The sequence below is a fragment of the Papaver somniferum genome, unplaced genomic scaffold, assembly GCF_003573695.1.
Source record: "Papaver somniferum cultivar HN1 unplaced genomic scaffold, ASM357369v1 unplaced-scaffold_10, whole genome shotgun sequence".
NCBI classification, from domain to species: domain Eukaryota; kingdom Viridiplantae; phylum Streptophyta; class Magnoliopsida; order Ranunculales; family Papaveraceae; genus Papaver; species Papaver somniferum.
Genome location: NW_020618825.1, coordinates 13465745 through 13482502, shown reverse-complemented (window position 1 = coordinate 13482502; position 16758 = coordinate 13465745). Strand labels below are relative to the sequence as shown.

At 35.4% G+C, this 16758-nt stretch overlaps 1 protein-coding gene across 1 annotated transcript; it reads left to right on the top strand.

Moving 5' to 3' along the window:
* Positions 1-2832: 2832 nt before the first annotated feature.
* Positions 2833-3766, top strand: LOC113326377 (zinc finger protein 2-like). The gene has a single exon (XM_026574115.1). The coding sequence runs from the start codon at positions 2833-2835 to the stop codon at positions 3610-3612; it is 780 nt and encodes a 259-aa protein (XP_026429900.1). The 3' UTR covers positions 3613-3766.
* The last annotated feature ends 12992 nt before the right edge of the window (positions 3767-16758 follow it).

Below are 16758 nucleotides of genomic sequence, written 5' to 3'. Positions count from 1 at the left end.
ACATTTCCCAATCATCATCCTTAGAAAGGAGAAGCTGGGAATCCACATCTAACAAGAGAGCTTTGATCGGAGCCACGACAGTCTTTCGAGCAAGCTCAATGCCCCATTCCTGGTGTTCTCTAATACTTGTGAACTTCGCCGAATAGTTAGCCATGAAGGAATCCACATTGAAATCGAGAGAATCGACTTCCTCGGCCACTGATGGAACCTGCGAGATACCGTTACCAGAACGGATCTTGAACTCGTTGAGATGCGAATTGTGTTACCCGAAAGCTGAAAAGTCCCGCAGTACAGCTTTCCAAGAATCTCGAGGAAGATGGGGTTGGAAGGATTGTAAAGTGAAAGTTAATCCATCCCTTAACTTACCAATCGTGACGATCATATTGTTGGCCGTCCAAGTATCCGACTGAATCCACCTATAGTTAAGCTCAATATCCTAGGTAGCGATAACAGGAGGACTCACAGAAGAGTCAACAACAAGAGTTAGGGTTAAACCCATCTTTTGAAAATCTTCTTGGGAATCCTCAAAGGATTTAAGAGAGATGGTTACTGAGACATTCTTGGAAGCCATGATAATGAGAGAAGAATAGGGGATAAGAAGCGGAACGACAATGGAAGAAGAAAGAAGAAACACAAAACCAGATAAACGCAGAAAGAAAGAAAGAAGAGGGAAGAAAACCCCAGACTTAGGTCGAGTGGGATATAGATAACACATAAAGGACGACTGGCTTAATGGGTTGATGACACGTTCGAGGTATACTAACCGGCAATAAACGGTTACCCAGAGAACGTGGACACGTGGAAGCAGGGAAGTGGAGAACATGGCGGCTAGGGAATCTGAAGCGGTTCTTATTCCATTCTCGTATTATTCGAATAGAATAAGAAAAACAAAATGTAGGTACACGAATAAGGTTCGCCACGTGTCGGAAATAAAGAGAAGAAATAGGGATAAAAAATCTCACTAAAAGATCCCGGTCAGAAACTTGTCAATTCAAATGCCAGAATTATCTCGTCATCGATTGCCTCTGCGAAGTACGAAGAGAGTGAGTGCGGAAGCGAAGAAACTCGTACCAAGTTGAAGTATCCAACAAGATATCAAGGACGAAGTCGTAAGGGACGAAGTAAGATTACTTGGCCGAAAAGATAATCCACGAGATAGATAAATTATGGAGCAAGAAGGAGACAGGTTTCCCGACAACCCATGTGAAGTAAGCGAAAGAAGGGGAAAAACTTTATGGAAAACGGTCCGGGCGAAGTGTAAAGCGTTACTGCGAGAACGCGACGAGATAAAATGAGTTGTGTTCCATAAGGGTTAGATGGCCTATAAATAGAGGTCTTTGGACAATGCAAGGGGGATTGGATTTTTGGAGAGTGGGAGAGCTTAACCAAGGAGAGATATTAGGGTTTTTTGGTACTCGAGAACTTATATCTTTATTATTTTGAATGATTCATCAATAAGAATTCTCGGTATTTACTTTACTTAATATGTCTTAGATCTTAGTTACTATCACTTTGGGTGTATTACTGGATTTTGAGCAGTTACATCTCCCTCAAATTATGATCACAAGAATGTATTTTGAAATCCTCGACTGAAACCTGTTCTTGGTGTTCGAGTAAAGTCGGGCGAAGAACAAACAAATATGTTTTCAAAATATTCTCTCTCTATATCTACTTATATACTCTGTATTAAACGGAAAATACCTAACTCGCCAGCCAATCATTCTTGTGCCAACGTGAAAGGGGAACAAGACAATAAATATGGATACATCATTCGTCCTTAGTACTATAATGGATTAGCTCTTTCTTCCATGGTTCATACCTTTTTCTTCCAATACAAACTACTTCTCACCCGAAGGTGTTAGTCCCCCACTCAACAAGGCATGCTGATTGTGTAGTCGGCATTGTTATCATGGATGATTGCCATACCGATTGTGTAGTCGGCATTGTTTCCATGATGGAGGCCATACCGATTGTGGGTGCCTTTTATACTTTGATTTCTTTTTAGAGTTGATTTTACAATCTGAGCTCATATAAACGTCTAATTGTCAACGGCGAGTACTTTGATTTTCTTTTCAATTTTTTCAAACTTCTTCTCAATTAATTCAAAACTCTAATCCAATTAACCTAAACGAATATTCCAATCTAATCATAACAACTAATCTCATTAACACTAATTAATCAAGAATAAATTAGACATTACCATAACTATTTGGATAAGGGATTATTTAAATTACTTCATAATGTTTTATTATTTATTTATTTTTAGTATCCTTAATTTGTGAGAGTATCCCCAATTGTGGGTTCCTTTTAAACTACACGTCGGATTTTTGTAAATTTTATATATTTGAAAAACACTTTAAATTATCTACGCAATGAGCACAAATAATAATATCAAATTTTTGTTTTTCAATTTTTTTTTATATTTCTCCAAATTTTATATGCTTTCTCCTTAAAAGTTAGACATAACTTAAAATAAATTGAAAAAATTTACAAAAGAAAAAAAATTGATTGATTCTTAAGTACAAAAACGATTAATTTTCAAATAAAAAGATATGGTGTCGAATCACCACCAAATTATTTGCAAAGTAGAAAAATAGCATGGCTGACGTGAAACGCACATGCTCACTACTTGTATTCAGTAATGTAAGAAAAGGACATCATCTTTACATACTTGCAGAGAGACAGAGAGAGTGAGACTTGATTTGGATCACACGAGATTTCTCTTTCTGTCTCTAGCTAATTAAGTTTTCTTCTCCAATAAAAACACCCAACAGATAAGTGTAAGAAAGAAAAATCTCATTAAAATCTGTTCCTCCTCCTCCTCCTCCTCTCATGGAAGAAACACAACCCAGTACTGAACCTTCTCTTTCACTTACTTCATGTAGTATATCGTTTTTGCATGAAATAGACAACTCTGAAACAGAAAACCCAAGTAGATACAATACATACCAAGTAGAAGAACTCAATCTTATAGGTAATTTCAACGATGAAGAAAGTAGAGAATTAAATGAAGAACCAAGAGTATTCCCATGTATATATTGTCAAAAGAAATTCTATAGTTCACAAGCTTTAGGAGGACATCAAAACGCACATAAACGAGAGCGTACAATAGCCAAAAGAGATCGATATCTTGGCCGTGAAGCCGCTGCTTTTAGTTATGCTAATAACATGCACCACTACCATCCCTACTATCAGCATCAATTCTCAACTATGGGTTCTTTACCTTTTCATGGTTTACTCATCAGTAATAATAATAGATCATTAGGTGTTCAAGTTCATTCTGTGCTGATGAATGAACCCACACCATCATCTCATTTACCTTCTTCATCTTTTCGTGGTCTTCCTCCTCCTCACCATCTATATGGACAGCAGCATCCTGGACGGACAGCATCATTAAAACCATTTATAATGGATCATCGACCAACAGTCGGACGGTTACCGACGTCCTATGTACCTGGGTCCCTTCCCCGAATCCCAAGGTTTCATGATGAAGGGATTGATGGTGGGAGTTTTCTGTTGCAAGTTGGCGGCCGCGGTGGGGTTTACCGGAGTGGCACTGCTAATGATAATCAAAAAGACTTGAAGAAGATTGATTTGGGTCTTAGGCTTTAGGTTATATTAGGAAGTTTTTTAAGTCTTGAACTCTGGAATAAGAGTTTTCTCACTGGTATCATCACTAAATTTGTTATTTCAAATTGATATCTTTTTCTATCACTCTGTAATTTGTACTTCATTTTTAGTCTTAATCTATTCATGTCTGGTCTAGAACATACCAAATTTGTATCAGTTCAATGTTCAAACAATGATGCGTACAAACGTACATTGTCAATGTTTATGGGGCTTATAATATGGGGCATATAACAATCTCTAAAGATAAATATGTTTTGTTTACTATTTTGATTGGTGATATAATTTGGTTGTGTGGACTCTGGCCTGGTTGGTAGTTAATAAGTTCTCTATGCAGAGGTGAAGCTGGTATGGTGTGACCAGGTAAAATTGAACTGAGGTACCCTTTACTTTTATTAAGAGTAAACCACTTATATGGTGCGCTTGAATAAGTATATATGACTGCAAATGGTGTTACAAAATTATGGGAAGTTACCAATCCAGTGGATCCAGTGGCGAAGATTATTTTATGTTATACGTAATCCTTTGCAGCAGCCTTCCAAAGTCCTAACGACATTCAAGATCTAGCCAGTGTAACCAGAAAGCTCATTGATACAGAGGTGTGGTGTGGTGTCCTCGGATAGGCCTTCGAATGTTATCCGAAAATTCAAATATAGAATCGAGCGAGTCGTGAGTTTTTGGAGGGCAGAGCGAGTCAGTGGTTTACTCACCATTTAGATTGACCCTCCATATGATCAGGATTCAGGTGGTAGCTACTCCTACTTGCTAGAAAATATCAGTTTGGAAAAACGTTAAAGATAGAAAGATCCAAAGATGTCTGTGTTGTGGAAAAACGTTAGAAGTTAGAAAAATCCAAAGATGTCTGTGTCGTGGGGTTAATGATTTTTATCATAGTACAGACAGACTGTATTCAATATAGACCTCTCTATACTGTAAAACCATGTGTGAAGATCGAGTACAATCAAAATATCGACACCTGAACGCAAAACGATAAAACGCATTCATCAGTTTTAGGTAGTGTGGACGCCGGCAATTCCCCATTTTTGTTCTGAACAGTTTGGAAGTGCACGTCACGAGTTATACTTTTTCATCGAGAAACTGAATCGATTTCTTATGTTTTGCTACAAGAAATAACCCGTGCCATAGCGGCACGGCATGAAACTGGAAATTTTTTAATTATAATTATGAGGCTTAATTCGATCCGAACAAACTTTTAGACATGAAAATCTTAATCCAAACAATTATAAAATTGGTCACGCTTAAATAATAGTTTAATCATTCTCACGATGATCTTTCGACTTAAAATAATATTTCTTTTATAAAAATTCCGTTTTATTTTACGTTAACTAATGATTTTTTTCCGATCCCCAAAGATTGGTACTTGGTGGTATTGATTTGTGTTGGGATAAACACCAATCTGCTTCATGTGACCCAACGTATAGTGCATCGAGATACTGCTCGACTTCATCGCAGACTTTTGGGACCAATGTGCTTTGGATCCATCCTTGAGAACCATGTGAAAAAGCGTGGGTCTAACAACACCACCCAATATTTCGCTTAGCAATCTGTATGGACAAACTCGAATATATTTTTAAGAGAATCAACAAGACTCAATCAATTAAAAGCATATCAACGAGTTTATATCTCTCTCTTGATTTAATTTACTCAAGCAGGAACTGCGAGTTCTAATCAAATACAAGGAATAACTTGGATGGTACCAACGACCAATATCCAAGGATCAATCAATGAAAATCAACAACCAAAGGTTGGATTATTTTAATTGATGATCTAAACGCACAACCTGTATTATTTCAATTATAAAGATAAAACAATATAATGCGGAAATAAAAATAACACAGACACCAGAAATTTTGTTAACGAGAAAACCGAAAATGCAGAAAAACCCCGGGACCTAGTCCAGATTGAACACACACTGTATTAAGCCGCTACAGACACTAGCCTACTCCAAGCTAACTTCGGACCGGACTGTAGTTGAACCCAAATCAGTCTCCCACTGATCCAAGGTACAGTTGTACTCCCTACGCCTCTGATCCCAGCAGGATACTGCGCATTTGATTCCCTTAACTGATCTCACCCACAACTAATAGTTGCTACGACCCAAAGTCGATGACTTGACAATAAACAAATCTGTCTCACACAGACAAGTCAATCTGTCTCCCACAAATAAACCCTAAAAGATTTTATTCTGTCTTTTGATAATAATCAAGGTGAACAGGAACCAATTGATAATCCGGTCTAATATTCCCGAAGAACAGCCTAGAGTTATCAATCACCTCACAACAATCTTAATCGTATGGTAGGGAAACAAGATGTCGTGGAATCACAAACAATGAGACGGAGATGTTTGTGATTACTTTTTATCTCTTGCCTATCGGAGATATCAATCTCAAGCCAATCAATCTGATTGTAATCGTACGATAGAAGATGCAAGATCAGATCACACAACTACGATAAAAGTAGTATCGGTCTGGCTTCACAATCCAAATGAAGTCTTTAAGTCGTTACTGGTTTTAGAAGAAGAAAACCAAAGGTTAAAGGAGAACCGACTCTAGTATGCAAACTAGTATTACACGTGAGGTGTGGGGATTAGTTTTGCACAGATACTAGAGTTCCCCTTATACAGTTTTGCACAGATACTAGAGTTCCCCTATACAGTCTTTCAAATCAGGGTTTGAATTAAGTTACCTTGGTAACAAAGCAATCAATATCCACCATTAGATGAAAACCTGATTAAGATTCAAGATAATATTTCTCAACCCTTAGATCGAAAACTTAGCTTGTTACACACACTTGACAATACACGCTTCTAGGTTTGTTAACCGTACCGAAACATATTCACTTGTTGGTTCAACAATTGTTAACCAAATGGTTAGCCATATGAGCATTCCATATCAACCACATTCTTCTTCACCATAACTAGTTCAAATGATTTCAAATGAACTAGTTAGAGAGTTGATCAATTGCAAGGAAATCTCATGTACTACACAAGACACAATTGAAGCAAGGATGATTTGATTCACTTGAATCGGTTCATGAACTTTTACATCCACGGTTTGCAAACTGCATTCCTTAGTCTTTATAAGTTTAAGTTCAGAAATCATCTTCAAGTATATGACCTTCTTAAGTTTGCACACTAGGTTCACGGACTTAAGCAACCGGGCAGAGTTTACAAACTCCAGTAGAAAATCTCGGCAAAGACTTTCCACCGGTTCCCGAAGTGGGTTCGCGGACTGAGTTCGCGAACTTAGTTTCACGCAAGTAGTTTGTCAGCTCCATCAGAAATTCTGGGGTTTGATAACTTCGGCAGTTCGCGGACTTGGCTCACGCCATTCTTCCGGTTCTCTTGATCAACAAAGTTCGCAAACTTTGGTTCAAGGAATAGGACTTATACATAAATGTGTTTCCACAACAATGCTTATGTCCACCATTGGTTATGTAATCTAAACTCTCATTTCAATCATTGAAATATTCTTAGAGGACGTTATATAGTTGTTACACCATTTCTCGTCAAAGAAATTTTCAAGATGATTGAAACATATCATGACTTTCGTCACATGGTAAAGATAAACTTGGTTAAAGCGAAAAGCTTACCAACTCATATTTCGTGATATATATAGGCGAGGTATACTCGGTTCGAAATACCAAATGTGTATAATCAAATTCTATATATATAGCATACGACTTCTTGTCTCAAAGAGCAGGAGATAGGGTAGATGGACTTTTGAGTGATACAAAAGTTCAAGTCTTCACATACCTTTTTGTCGAGAAGTTCCACCGGTTCCTTAAGTAGTTCTTCTACTTGTATGATGAATCGCCATGAAGTCCTTGATCTCAACTACACTTTCTATCCTAGTCCTAGACTTAGCTATAATAGACTAGAAATCAAGACTTATAGTTTTGATCACTAACATTGACAAACATGCTTGAGATAGCAACGCATGCGAGTTCGACCGAGCAATGCTCTAACACCATGGGCTTGTCTTCTTTGCAGCCATGCATCCTTGAAAATGAAGCATGTTCGACATATTGATTACAATGAATCAGTATGAAGGTATAATAGGAGATACACTCCTCTACTTATACATGTTTAGTGAACAATTAGTCTTTTGAAAATTAGCATTTCCTTAATTTTTGCATGAGATATTATGTCTTAATAATAAATTACTATGGTGCACGGTGCACCCTTTATTAAGCCCTTCATAACTAGTCACATTTCTTTTGCATCATTGTCTAATATTATGAATATGTTGATGGTAATATTGTGTTTGTGTACGACATAAAAGTGGTAATTCCCAAATAGTAGCCTTGCCGTGACAGGGAAACTACAGTTAAATCTGCAGAGGATTCAAGGAATGGAAATAAAGGGTGAATAAGGAGGAGATACATTGAGAAATAATTGTAACATACTATATTTTTCAAGAGGGATTGACGTGTCACTGCACCTTACATTTTGGAGAGTCATTAGTAAATCCAAAGTAGTGACTTCATTGGTCGCCACGAAATCGATCTCTTCCCATTTTTCTGCAACACCAAACCTGAGTACTGCAGGTTTGTTTTCATCGCAATCGTGCATTCTCGAAAAGGAAGAAAACACGTTTTGGGAAACGGTTTTCTTGGGCTGCAGATAATCATGTTTAACATGTTGATACTCTTAAGCTAAAAATTTCACCAATAAAATAAGTTAGGAATGAGTGGATGAATGAATGTGTGTAGTTGAAGAAATATATTCCTTTATTTATACACGATTCATTGATAATTGTAATTAGTGACGTATTCAGTTTTTTGAACGTTTTTTTCTCTTGGAATGGCTTGTTATGTGCTAGTCATAAAGGAGTAGCCGTTTCGTTGCATGTAAACCTTGGAGCATGGATGGTTTTAACTTATTTATGGGTAAGCAATTATCTTAATCGTGGGAGGATGATGGAGGAGTAAATAGAGGATCCAAAGTAATTGAAAAAATTAGAATTAGAAGTAAACTTTTAAAGGTGGGATGTATAGGTGCATGGCCTAAATTTTATCAAAAATTATGATTGAATTCTTATGTAACTTTTCCGTTTTGAGATTATTTTATTTTTGTTTGTGTCGTGGATCACCAAAAAAGAATTTTTTTTTTGACTCCATCGGAAGGCATTAACGTTTCCATCAGAAGATGTGCTCCCAAAACTAAAGAAATAACTTTATTCCATATCCCATTATCACCAAAATAGTGGCATGGAAGCTCATTGGTAAGTTTTACTTTAGTAAGCGTGTAAATGGTAAGGAAACTCATAAGTTTCATTCTTCGTTTTCTTGGAATCAATTGATATCGAATGTGAATGGCATGAATTTTGGTGACAGTTCGTTTCACCATTTAGTTTATATACATGTATATGTGTTATCTCTATTTTTCAATTGCTTGATCAGGATTTTTTGTTTTTTTTTTGTTTGAGTTTAGCTTCTTTTTGTTTGTGCTGCAAATTTTGATTAAATTATTCATGGCATTAAAATCTGAAGAAAAAATAGTCATGATCTTGATCAAGTGATACATGTGTATCTTTATCTCTCTGGGAACTAGTGATCCTCAAGATGGATTGAGGATAAAATTGTAATTTAGGATGGATTACTGATTTAAGGCAGTATTCCTATTAAAGGGAAATAAATTCCTACGAGGTTTGGGAAACCAAACCAAAGTAAGGAAGTATACCTAGATAAGGAAATACTTCCTAGATGAGGTAATATTCCTAGAAAGGGAAATATACCTAGAAAGGGAATTATTCCTAGATAAGGAAATAGATTCCTATAAGATTTGGGTAACCGTTAAAGCTATAAATAGAGATGTTTAGCTCATTGCTAAGACATATCTAGGGAGTGTGGTTTGACACCTAGAAAATGAGGTTTAACACACATACCTAGAGAGAAGTTTGTGAGGCAATTAATTATTTTAAAAGCAAGCTTAAAAAATAGTTCAAAGTTATTTACCTAGAGAGATTGTGAGCGTAACAAAGAGAGAATTGTAATAGTTTTGTTGTTCATAATCTAGAGAAGGTATATTATTCTGAATTCCGCCTCTATAATAATAGTCACCAAGGTATAGAGATCAGTATGTATCATCAAGAATGCTCAAATGTATCCAAAAATACTAAAGTTGATACACATGAAAACAGGGTTCATCTTTCGATTGGTTAAATATCTCATTCAAAAATAAATTTATTATGGATGCTAGAAAATGACTCTAAAATTCTTTGTTCTTTGGTTAAATGACTCTAATGTTTTTTTTTTTATTATTATTATTTTTTTTATTTTTTTGCAGGATGATGAAAATAGGTTCATTCGATTACTAAAATTAAAATCAGGCCTATGGTGTAAGATTATTTCTTTTGGTGAGTCCTTTTTTGGGTATATATAACTCATTGTTACATTTTTACAATGAGTATAATGAAAATTATTATTCCTATTTTTCCCTTTACACAATGAGTATAATAAAAATTGTTTGTGTTTTGCAGATTGTTAAAGGCTGGGATAATTTGTTTTTTTAAAGATACGGGTTAATTTTGTATTTATTTTTTGTCTATGGTTGTAACATTTATTTTTTCAGTTTATTTTCTTAATGACGCATTTATTTCTTAAACTGATGAGGAACTAATTAAGAGGGTTAGTAATATCTCCATAAACGAAGGAGGTTACAAACACCAAAGTCGTTAGATGGCTTTGGCTGGGATGAGACTGGGATGATCAGATCACTTGTTTGTCTCTCAAAATGTTATCCGTCCGTCCAAGCTCAAAAACCCATTATGTTATGTATTATAGATAAACTTATGAATTAAAAGAGAACACTGTCTAAGCAACATATAAGAGCAAGTCCAACAGGACTTGGTAAAATAACATAATTGGTAGTCCATGTGGATGGGCAAACTTATTTTATCACGGTAAGAAAAAAGAAAAGAATATATCGATGAAGATTGAGATGATCGGTCTTAGTTGGGACGTTCTTCCCAGATTGAGTCGAGCTTCGGCAAAAGATCAACCGAGCCTCAATTCCGCTAGATCCGATTGTCGCCATATGCGATAATAATGTCTACATTTCTAACGTTAATCAAACAACTATTTTACTTATATGTCTATTTTACTTATATAAATCTTCTCCCATTCGCCAATAAACTCACACAACTTCTATTTATTTTTTATTTTCACATAAATTTATTCAATATGTTCCTTATTTTCAGTCATTTCAATCAATTTTTATTCTTCGTACGGATCCTGATTTGTAGAATAAGGAATCACATACAGTTGCGTTATTCTTTCTCCATCAAAAACAAGCGTGCTTGTATCAGTTGGATCAAATAATGGATGCAGATTCAGACAATGATGAACTCCTTATACAATTATATATAAGGGAAAATTGGAATATGTTCCGTTCTCACTATTTTATTTGAGGATCTATCCCATGACGAAAAATATTAAGGAGTCTATCCTAGAGAGAGAAAATAAACATTAAAACTTTGGTATCCCGCCCGTGTGAGATTACACGTATACTACAATTTCAATTTTACCCTCAAAATCTAAAATTTAGTTATCGTATCTGTAGCATGTACATTTGAAGAGAGAATCCATGGAAGAAAGTAAACTACTTTGAACCGACAATAGTTTTTCTTAATGATTGAATTCTAACGGTAAGTCACTAAACCTAGTTTTGCTTCTTCTACTTCTTCATCTGGTTCCATGTCTCCCTTTTTAATATTCTAAAAACACACTTGTCTCTCTAAACCTCTCTCTTTTTCTTTAGGGAAAGTGCAATCCAATCATCCATCAGTAGTTACTAAAAAGTAGAAGTGATAAAGAAATTAACTTGTCGGAGTATAGAATTATAGGAAGAAACAATTACTTGGAAGATGAAGGTTGATTCAAAAATTGAAATGAATGGGGAAAAAAATCTATGGTCCCTCTTTGAACCATCTAACACCTCCGTTGATCCTGTGTTTGAATCACACAAAATTGGTCAATTAACCCAATAATGACAATTCCTTGGTGAAAAAAACATGTAAAATTTGATATTATTTAAATGGACGAGAATATAAAAATAGTCAGGATGTAAACAATTTCATCCTACCCATTTTCAAATACTTTTTCTTATTTTTAATTTGCATCAGGATGCATCCAGTTTCACCCTCGCTATTTTTTAAGTTTAAGCCCGGATGAATCCAGATTCATTCTTGCTTATTCTTTTTTTTGTGTCCATTTCACCCATAGTAATTTTTACTCGTCCATTAGAACCATGTTTTAAATTATTTGGGAAATTGACCCAATTTCTCTTTGAAATACCGAAGATATGGAAATAATTTCTAGCTGTGGCTAGTTCTTTTTAATATTGTTATACTGACTTTATAATGCCGGAAAATCCAATTGAGTATCTTGAATTCATCGTGTTTGTTCCATATTAATGTTGTTCTTTACTAATTCAAGAAGTTTGCATATTTGAATGGATGTTTGAAATCGATGGGCTGGAAATAATTAATCATGTAAAATTGTATCTTTAAGGGTTTGATTTCATCGATCAATTAAAAATGAATACAAAGTGTATTTTTTGCCATGGTTGTTGGAGCGAAGATAAACATGTTACAGAGAAACTCGTTTAGCAATTGAGGGTAAAATTGTCACTCTAACACACTTGTATCCCACACATGTGGTATACTAAGTATTTAACGTTTTTTTTCTCTCTCTTTGATAGATCCCTTAATATTTTCCGTCATGGGGATAGATACCCAAACTAATTAGTGAAAACGGGAGATATTCCTAATTTTCCCATTATACAAGGGACAAGTTTCGCTAGATCCAGAACCAAGAGCAATATTGACAAGAAGATACACGTGTTCGACAGGAAGAACATTAATAACTGATACATGATTATTTTATCGACGGATGTGTGTAGTATGTTCAAGATTTTCAACGTCGCTTCACTATGCCTCTACCTTGGTTATAGAATTATCGGAAATCTTTGTTGGGTAAACCCGAAGCTCAACTATCAATTTGATATCCGAAATTACAAGCACATAGTCCTGAACAAAAGGTCACTGCATCTCTAAGGATTCTAGATTATGTATTCCAACAAATGGCCGTGATGAGTATATTCGTATCGCAAAATAATAAATACATGTACTTGGTTTAACAATATCCTCAAAAAGGGGATGGATTTGTCCACACCTTAAGAATTTCGAAACAGAGGATACTACCCCTTTTAATGTTTACCATTCCTAAAAATCTTCTTACCAACTCAGCATCAGTCTTACTTACTCCTCACTCTAAATTGATCGACTTGCACGCTTAAAGCTAAAAATTCACATACTTCACTGCTAATTGTCTCCAAACAACATTGTAAGTCACATATATAGCGTGACGACTCTGGTTATGGGTGCCAGTACGATACTTCACCTTAAATTCATACTCGATGTTGGTGCTCCAGCAAGATGAGTTTCTAACACATAGTTTTTCAAACAGCCAAATCTTCTTCTCGAGTATATTAAACTCGAAGAACTAACTAGGGTTGAGACATATTTCAATAAATTATATTTAAATTGGGAGAGATTTGTGTGATATTTAAGGTTTGATGGAGATATAATTTGATACAATGTAAGAAATTAGTATTTATAGAGAAGTGAAAGATAACCATAGGGCGGGGGAACTTTTGGCCACACTGTTGAATTGCAGGTGCCAGTGGTTGATCCTAAACCGCGCAACAAAACATACGCCACGACTTAAGAAGAGACGCGCATCTGTAGTAAGGCCACAGTGCTCAAACCCACAAATTTGTTGGTTTTCCTATCTATATTTTCATGTTTATCTTTCTATCATGGGATCAATATGGAAAATCTAATTCTCTCATCCATAAGAATTTCTCTTGTATGTCACGTGTTATGCTATTTTATCCAAAAACTAAACTGATTTTTAACTTGTGAACCAAAGGGGTTGAAGTTTGAATACCATCTAAACAACATGTAACTATGGGTTCTTTCAAACAACATATAAGAATGAGTTCTTTCAAATTGACCTCAAAATATGTGTAACCTCCTGGGGAGTTACATATTACACGCTTACACACTTAGCAATACAATAAAACCTCTGTGTAAGAATGTCTTAAGGCCACGAAAAAAAAAACTTTATATGTAGCAGTGGCGAACCTAGAAGATTTTATTATTGGGATCAATGTATGGAAAAATCAACATTTAAGTGGGGTCAACATACCTATTTTTTACTCTTAGGAAAGTTCCTACGGTAATGGTTGAATTGGAAATTTTGCTCAGCTACGTGGGTGAACGAACGTGATTTTCCACTATGGAAAACAATAACAAAATGAACAAATCAGGTTTTCTAGGTACCACCAATTATTTTATTAATATAAAATAATAAAGATAATGTCCCACTGACTATTTAATAAATAATATAAAAGGATGATGATTAAAAATTAATGGTAATATAAAATATTCGAATATAATAGAGAGGGAGGCATTTAGCGGGCAATTTCATAATCCGCCAACGGATAATGTTCATCCGCACAGGCATATTAAATCCGCGCGGTTTTAAATGAAACGCGTAACTCTTGTTGGTCCGCAGTAAAAAAACCTACAAAATCGTTGGTTTGTCCACCCGTTTTTCATGTTTGTTGAGTCCATAGTTAGAGCAAAATGAACAAATTTCATGTTTATTGAGTCCATATAAACTGCTCTTACACCCAAATTTTTTTAGTGGGGGTCTGATACAAGTTAGCCAATAATGTGGAGGTTATTCTTATATAGAGGTCTACCTTGATTAACCGAAAAGAAATGTTACAGAAGAAGGATTGATTTACACTTTTTTGGTAAGAATATGGATCTTTATAAAAACAAAACGAAACGCTGGACGTATAGAGTTTTAAGAATATAGATCTTTTTTTGGTAAAAATATAGAGTTTTAAGGATTCATTTACACTTTTTAGGAAGGATTCTATCTCACACGCTAGACGTCATTTTTGTGAATAAAAACAAAATGAAAACAAATTTGAAGCTAGGATATGTTCCTCTTCATTATAATGCTCCACATGACTACCAAAAATTAGCGCATTCTGAAATATTATACCTCACAATTTACCGGTCTTAATTTCGATGGTTAAAAATTCTTTAGCTTTCAACGACTCATTTTCAAAGAATTTGATGGTGGTGTTATACATCTCCGAATACGCTCGTTTATGGTAAGAATATAGAGCTTTATAAGATGAACATATCCCCAAAATGTTAGCTTCTAATCCGCCACCATTTAGTTTTTATTCACAAAAATGACGTCCAATGTGTGAGAATAAAAGTGTAAGGGGATCCTACTATGACATCGGAAATTGATAAGTGAATCATATAAGTAAAAGATATTTGTATTCAATTCTGCAAAAAAAAAAAAAAAGAATGGTTATAAGAGTCTTTTAGTCTTAATCTTTGATGTATGATTTCCGTCTTGGTATTTTTGAAAACAGGATTTGTGAAAACAATTAATACGAAGGACACATGTCAACATCTCATTTTTCTCTCGTGCCCCCATCAAAAATTTATTCATCAATTATTCTTAAATGCGGAGGTGATTTTCCTAAGACAGGACTGAAAAAAATTATAACTTATTATAATATGAAGTTTATTCTTAATTATAAGTGGCCCATGCCATAACCAGAACTTTTTATGCTTATATGGATTTTATTCCTAGATAGTGTACTCTTGCATAGGGGTTTCAGATACGCGACAAGGGTTCTTTCTCTATGTTTCCCTGAACGATAAATGGATAGAGAAGTTTCAGAGACGCGACAAGGGTTCTTTCTCAATTTTTCCCTGAACGATAAATGGATAATCTGTAAATCCAGTAACTGGGTTTGATGTGTAAAATGTAGCATACTGGACAATATCTTGATCTTCTACAAATATGGCCATGTCTTCCTCTTCTAAAGTCACCCATGCTTCTATACCAGTGCCAGATTTTGCGTCCACCAGAAAAAGAGAGTTCTTATATTATTTAAATGTATTTAAGGCCACCCATGATGGTTTTCCCCAACCAAAATTAATCTCATAAATCGGAAGTCTACCTATGTTGCTTATCGAACAGATATGAACCTTCTCATCAGCATTTTCATCACCATTTGAATGATGAGAGGCTTCATCAAGTGATTTTAAGAACTCAACATCACCTTCTTATAATTTCCGTCGTCCTTGATCTTACTTACCCCTAACCTCAGCTGGCTTAGCAAACCATGTAACGGTTCCGCGAACCGCAGAGTATTTTCATCATGGTCAATTACCGATGACTTTGCTGTTGCATACATCATAATATTGTCGAATGATGGTTGAGGCAATGGTAGATTTAACCTTGTTCGCATATTTACAGCAAATTTTGCTTTAGACCTTATGATGGGTTTTTTTTCCTGCTGTTGATAAGGGGAATTCACGGCTTACTTGCACTCTACTTGTCTCCATGAACGACTTCCACACCAAAGCCGATACTACTTCAGTACGAGTCGGATATTTTGATAAAATGTTGAACGCCGTTTTTTCTTTGGAGGGAGTCATCTGACTCAAGTGATGATACTTGAACTCCTGGTGGTAGGGCTAGGAAAATAGCCGCTGAATCAAAAGTTGATACACGATTTGTTTGTCAGGTGCTGAACGAGCAGTGGCTTCCCGACTATTAAGGAATGTCATTTATGCAGATCCATCAACTGTTAAGGTATGTCATTTGTGATAAACATACACTAATTGCGAATCCGCCACAATCAAATAAATTGGCTTGAACTGTTAACTGCACTTCTTTAGCTACACCGGCGAACACAATGTACGACTGGTGAATTTGATGAACTACATCGACATTCATAAAATCAAACATCACAGCATTAACTTTCGCTTCGATATAGTCCACGCCGTGGACATTACAATCTACAAAAGATGTTATCTCTGACTCTACTTAATTGGGTAGTAACGTTTCAGGGTTTCCGATAAATATTTCTTGAGCATGCTAGATTTACTTCTTTGATCATTATTATTTGATTCATGACCATCATTAGCCGAGTAGAATATTACTATGGGAAAGTAGAATGCTGGAAGAAGTTGATCAAGAATTGAAAGCTTGAAATTT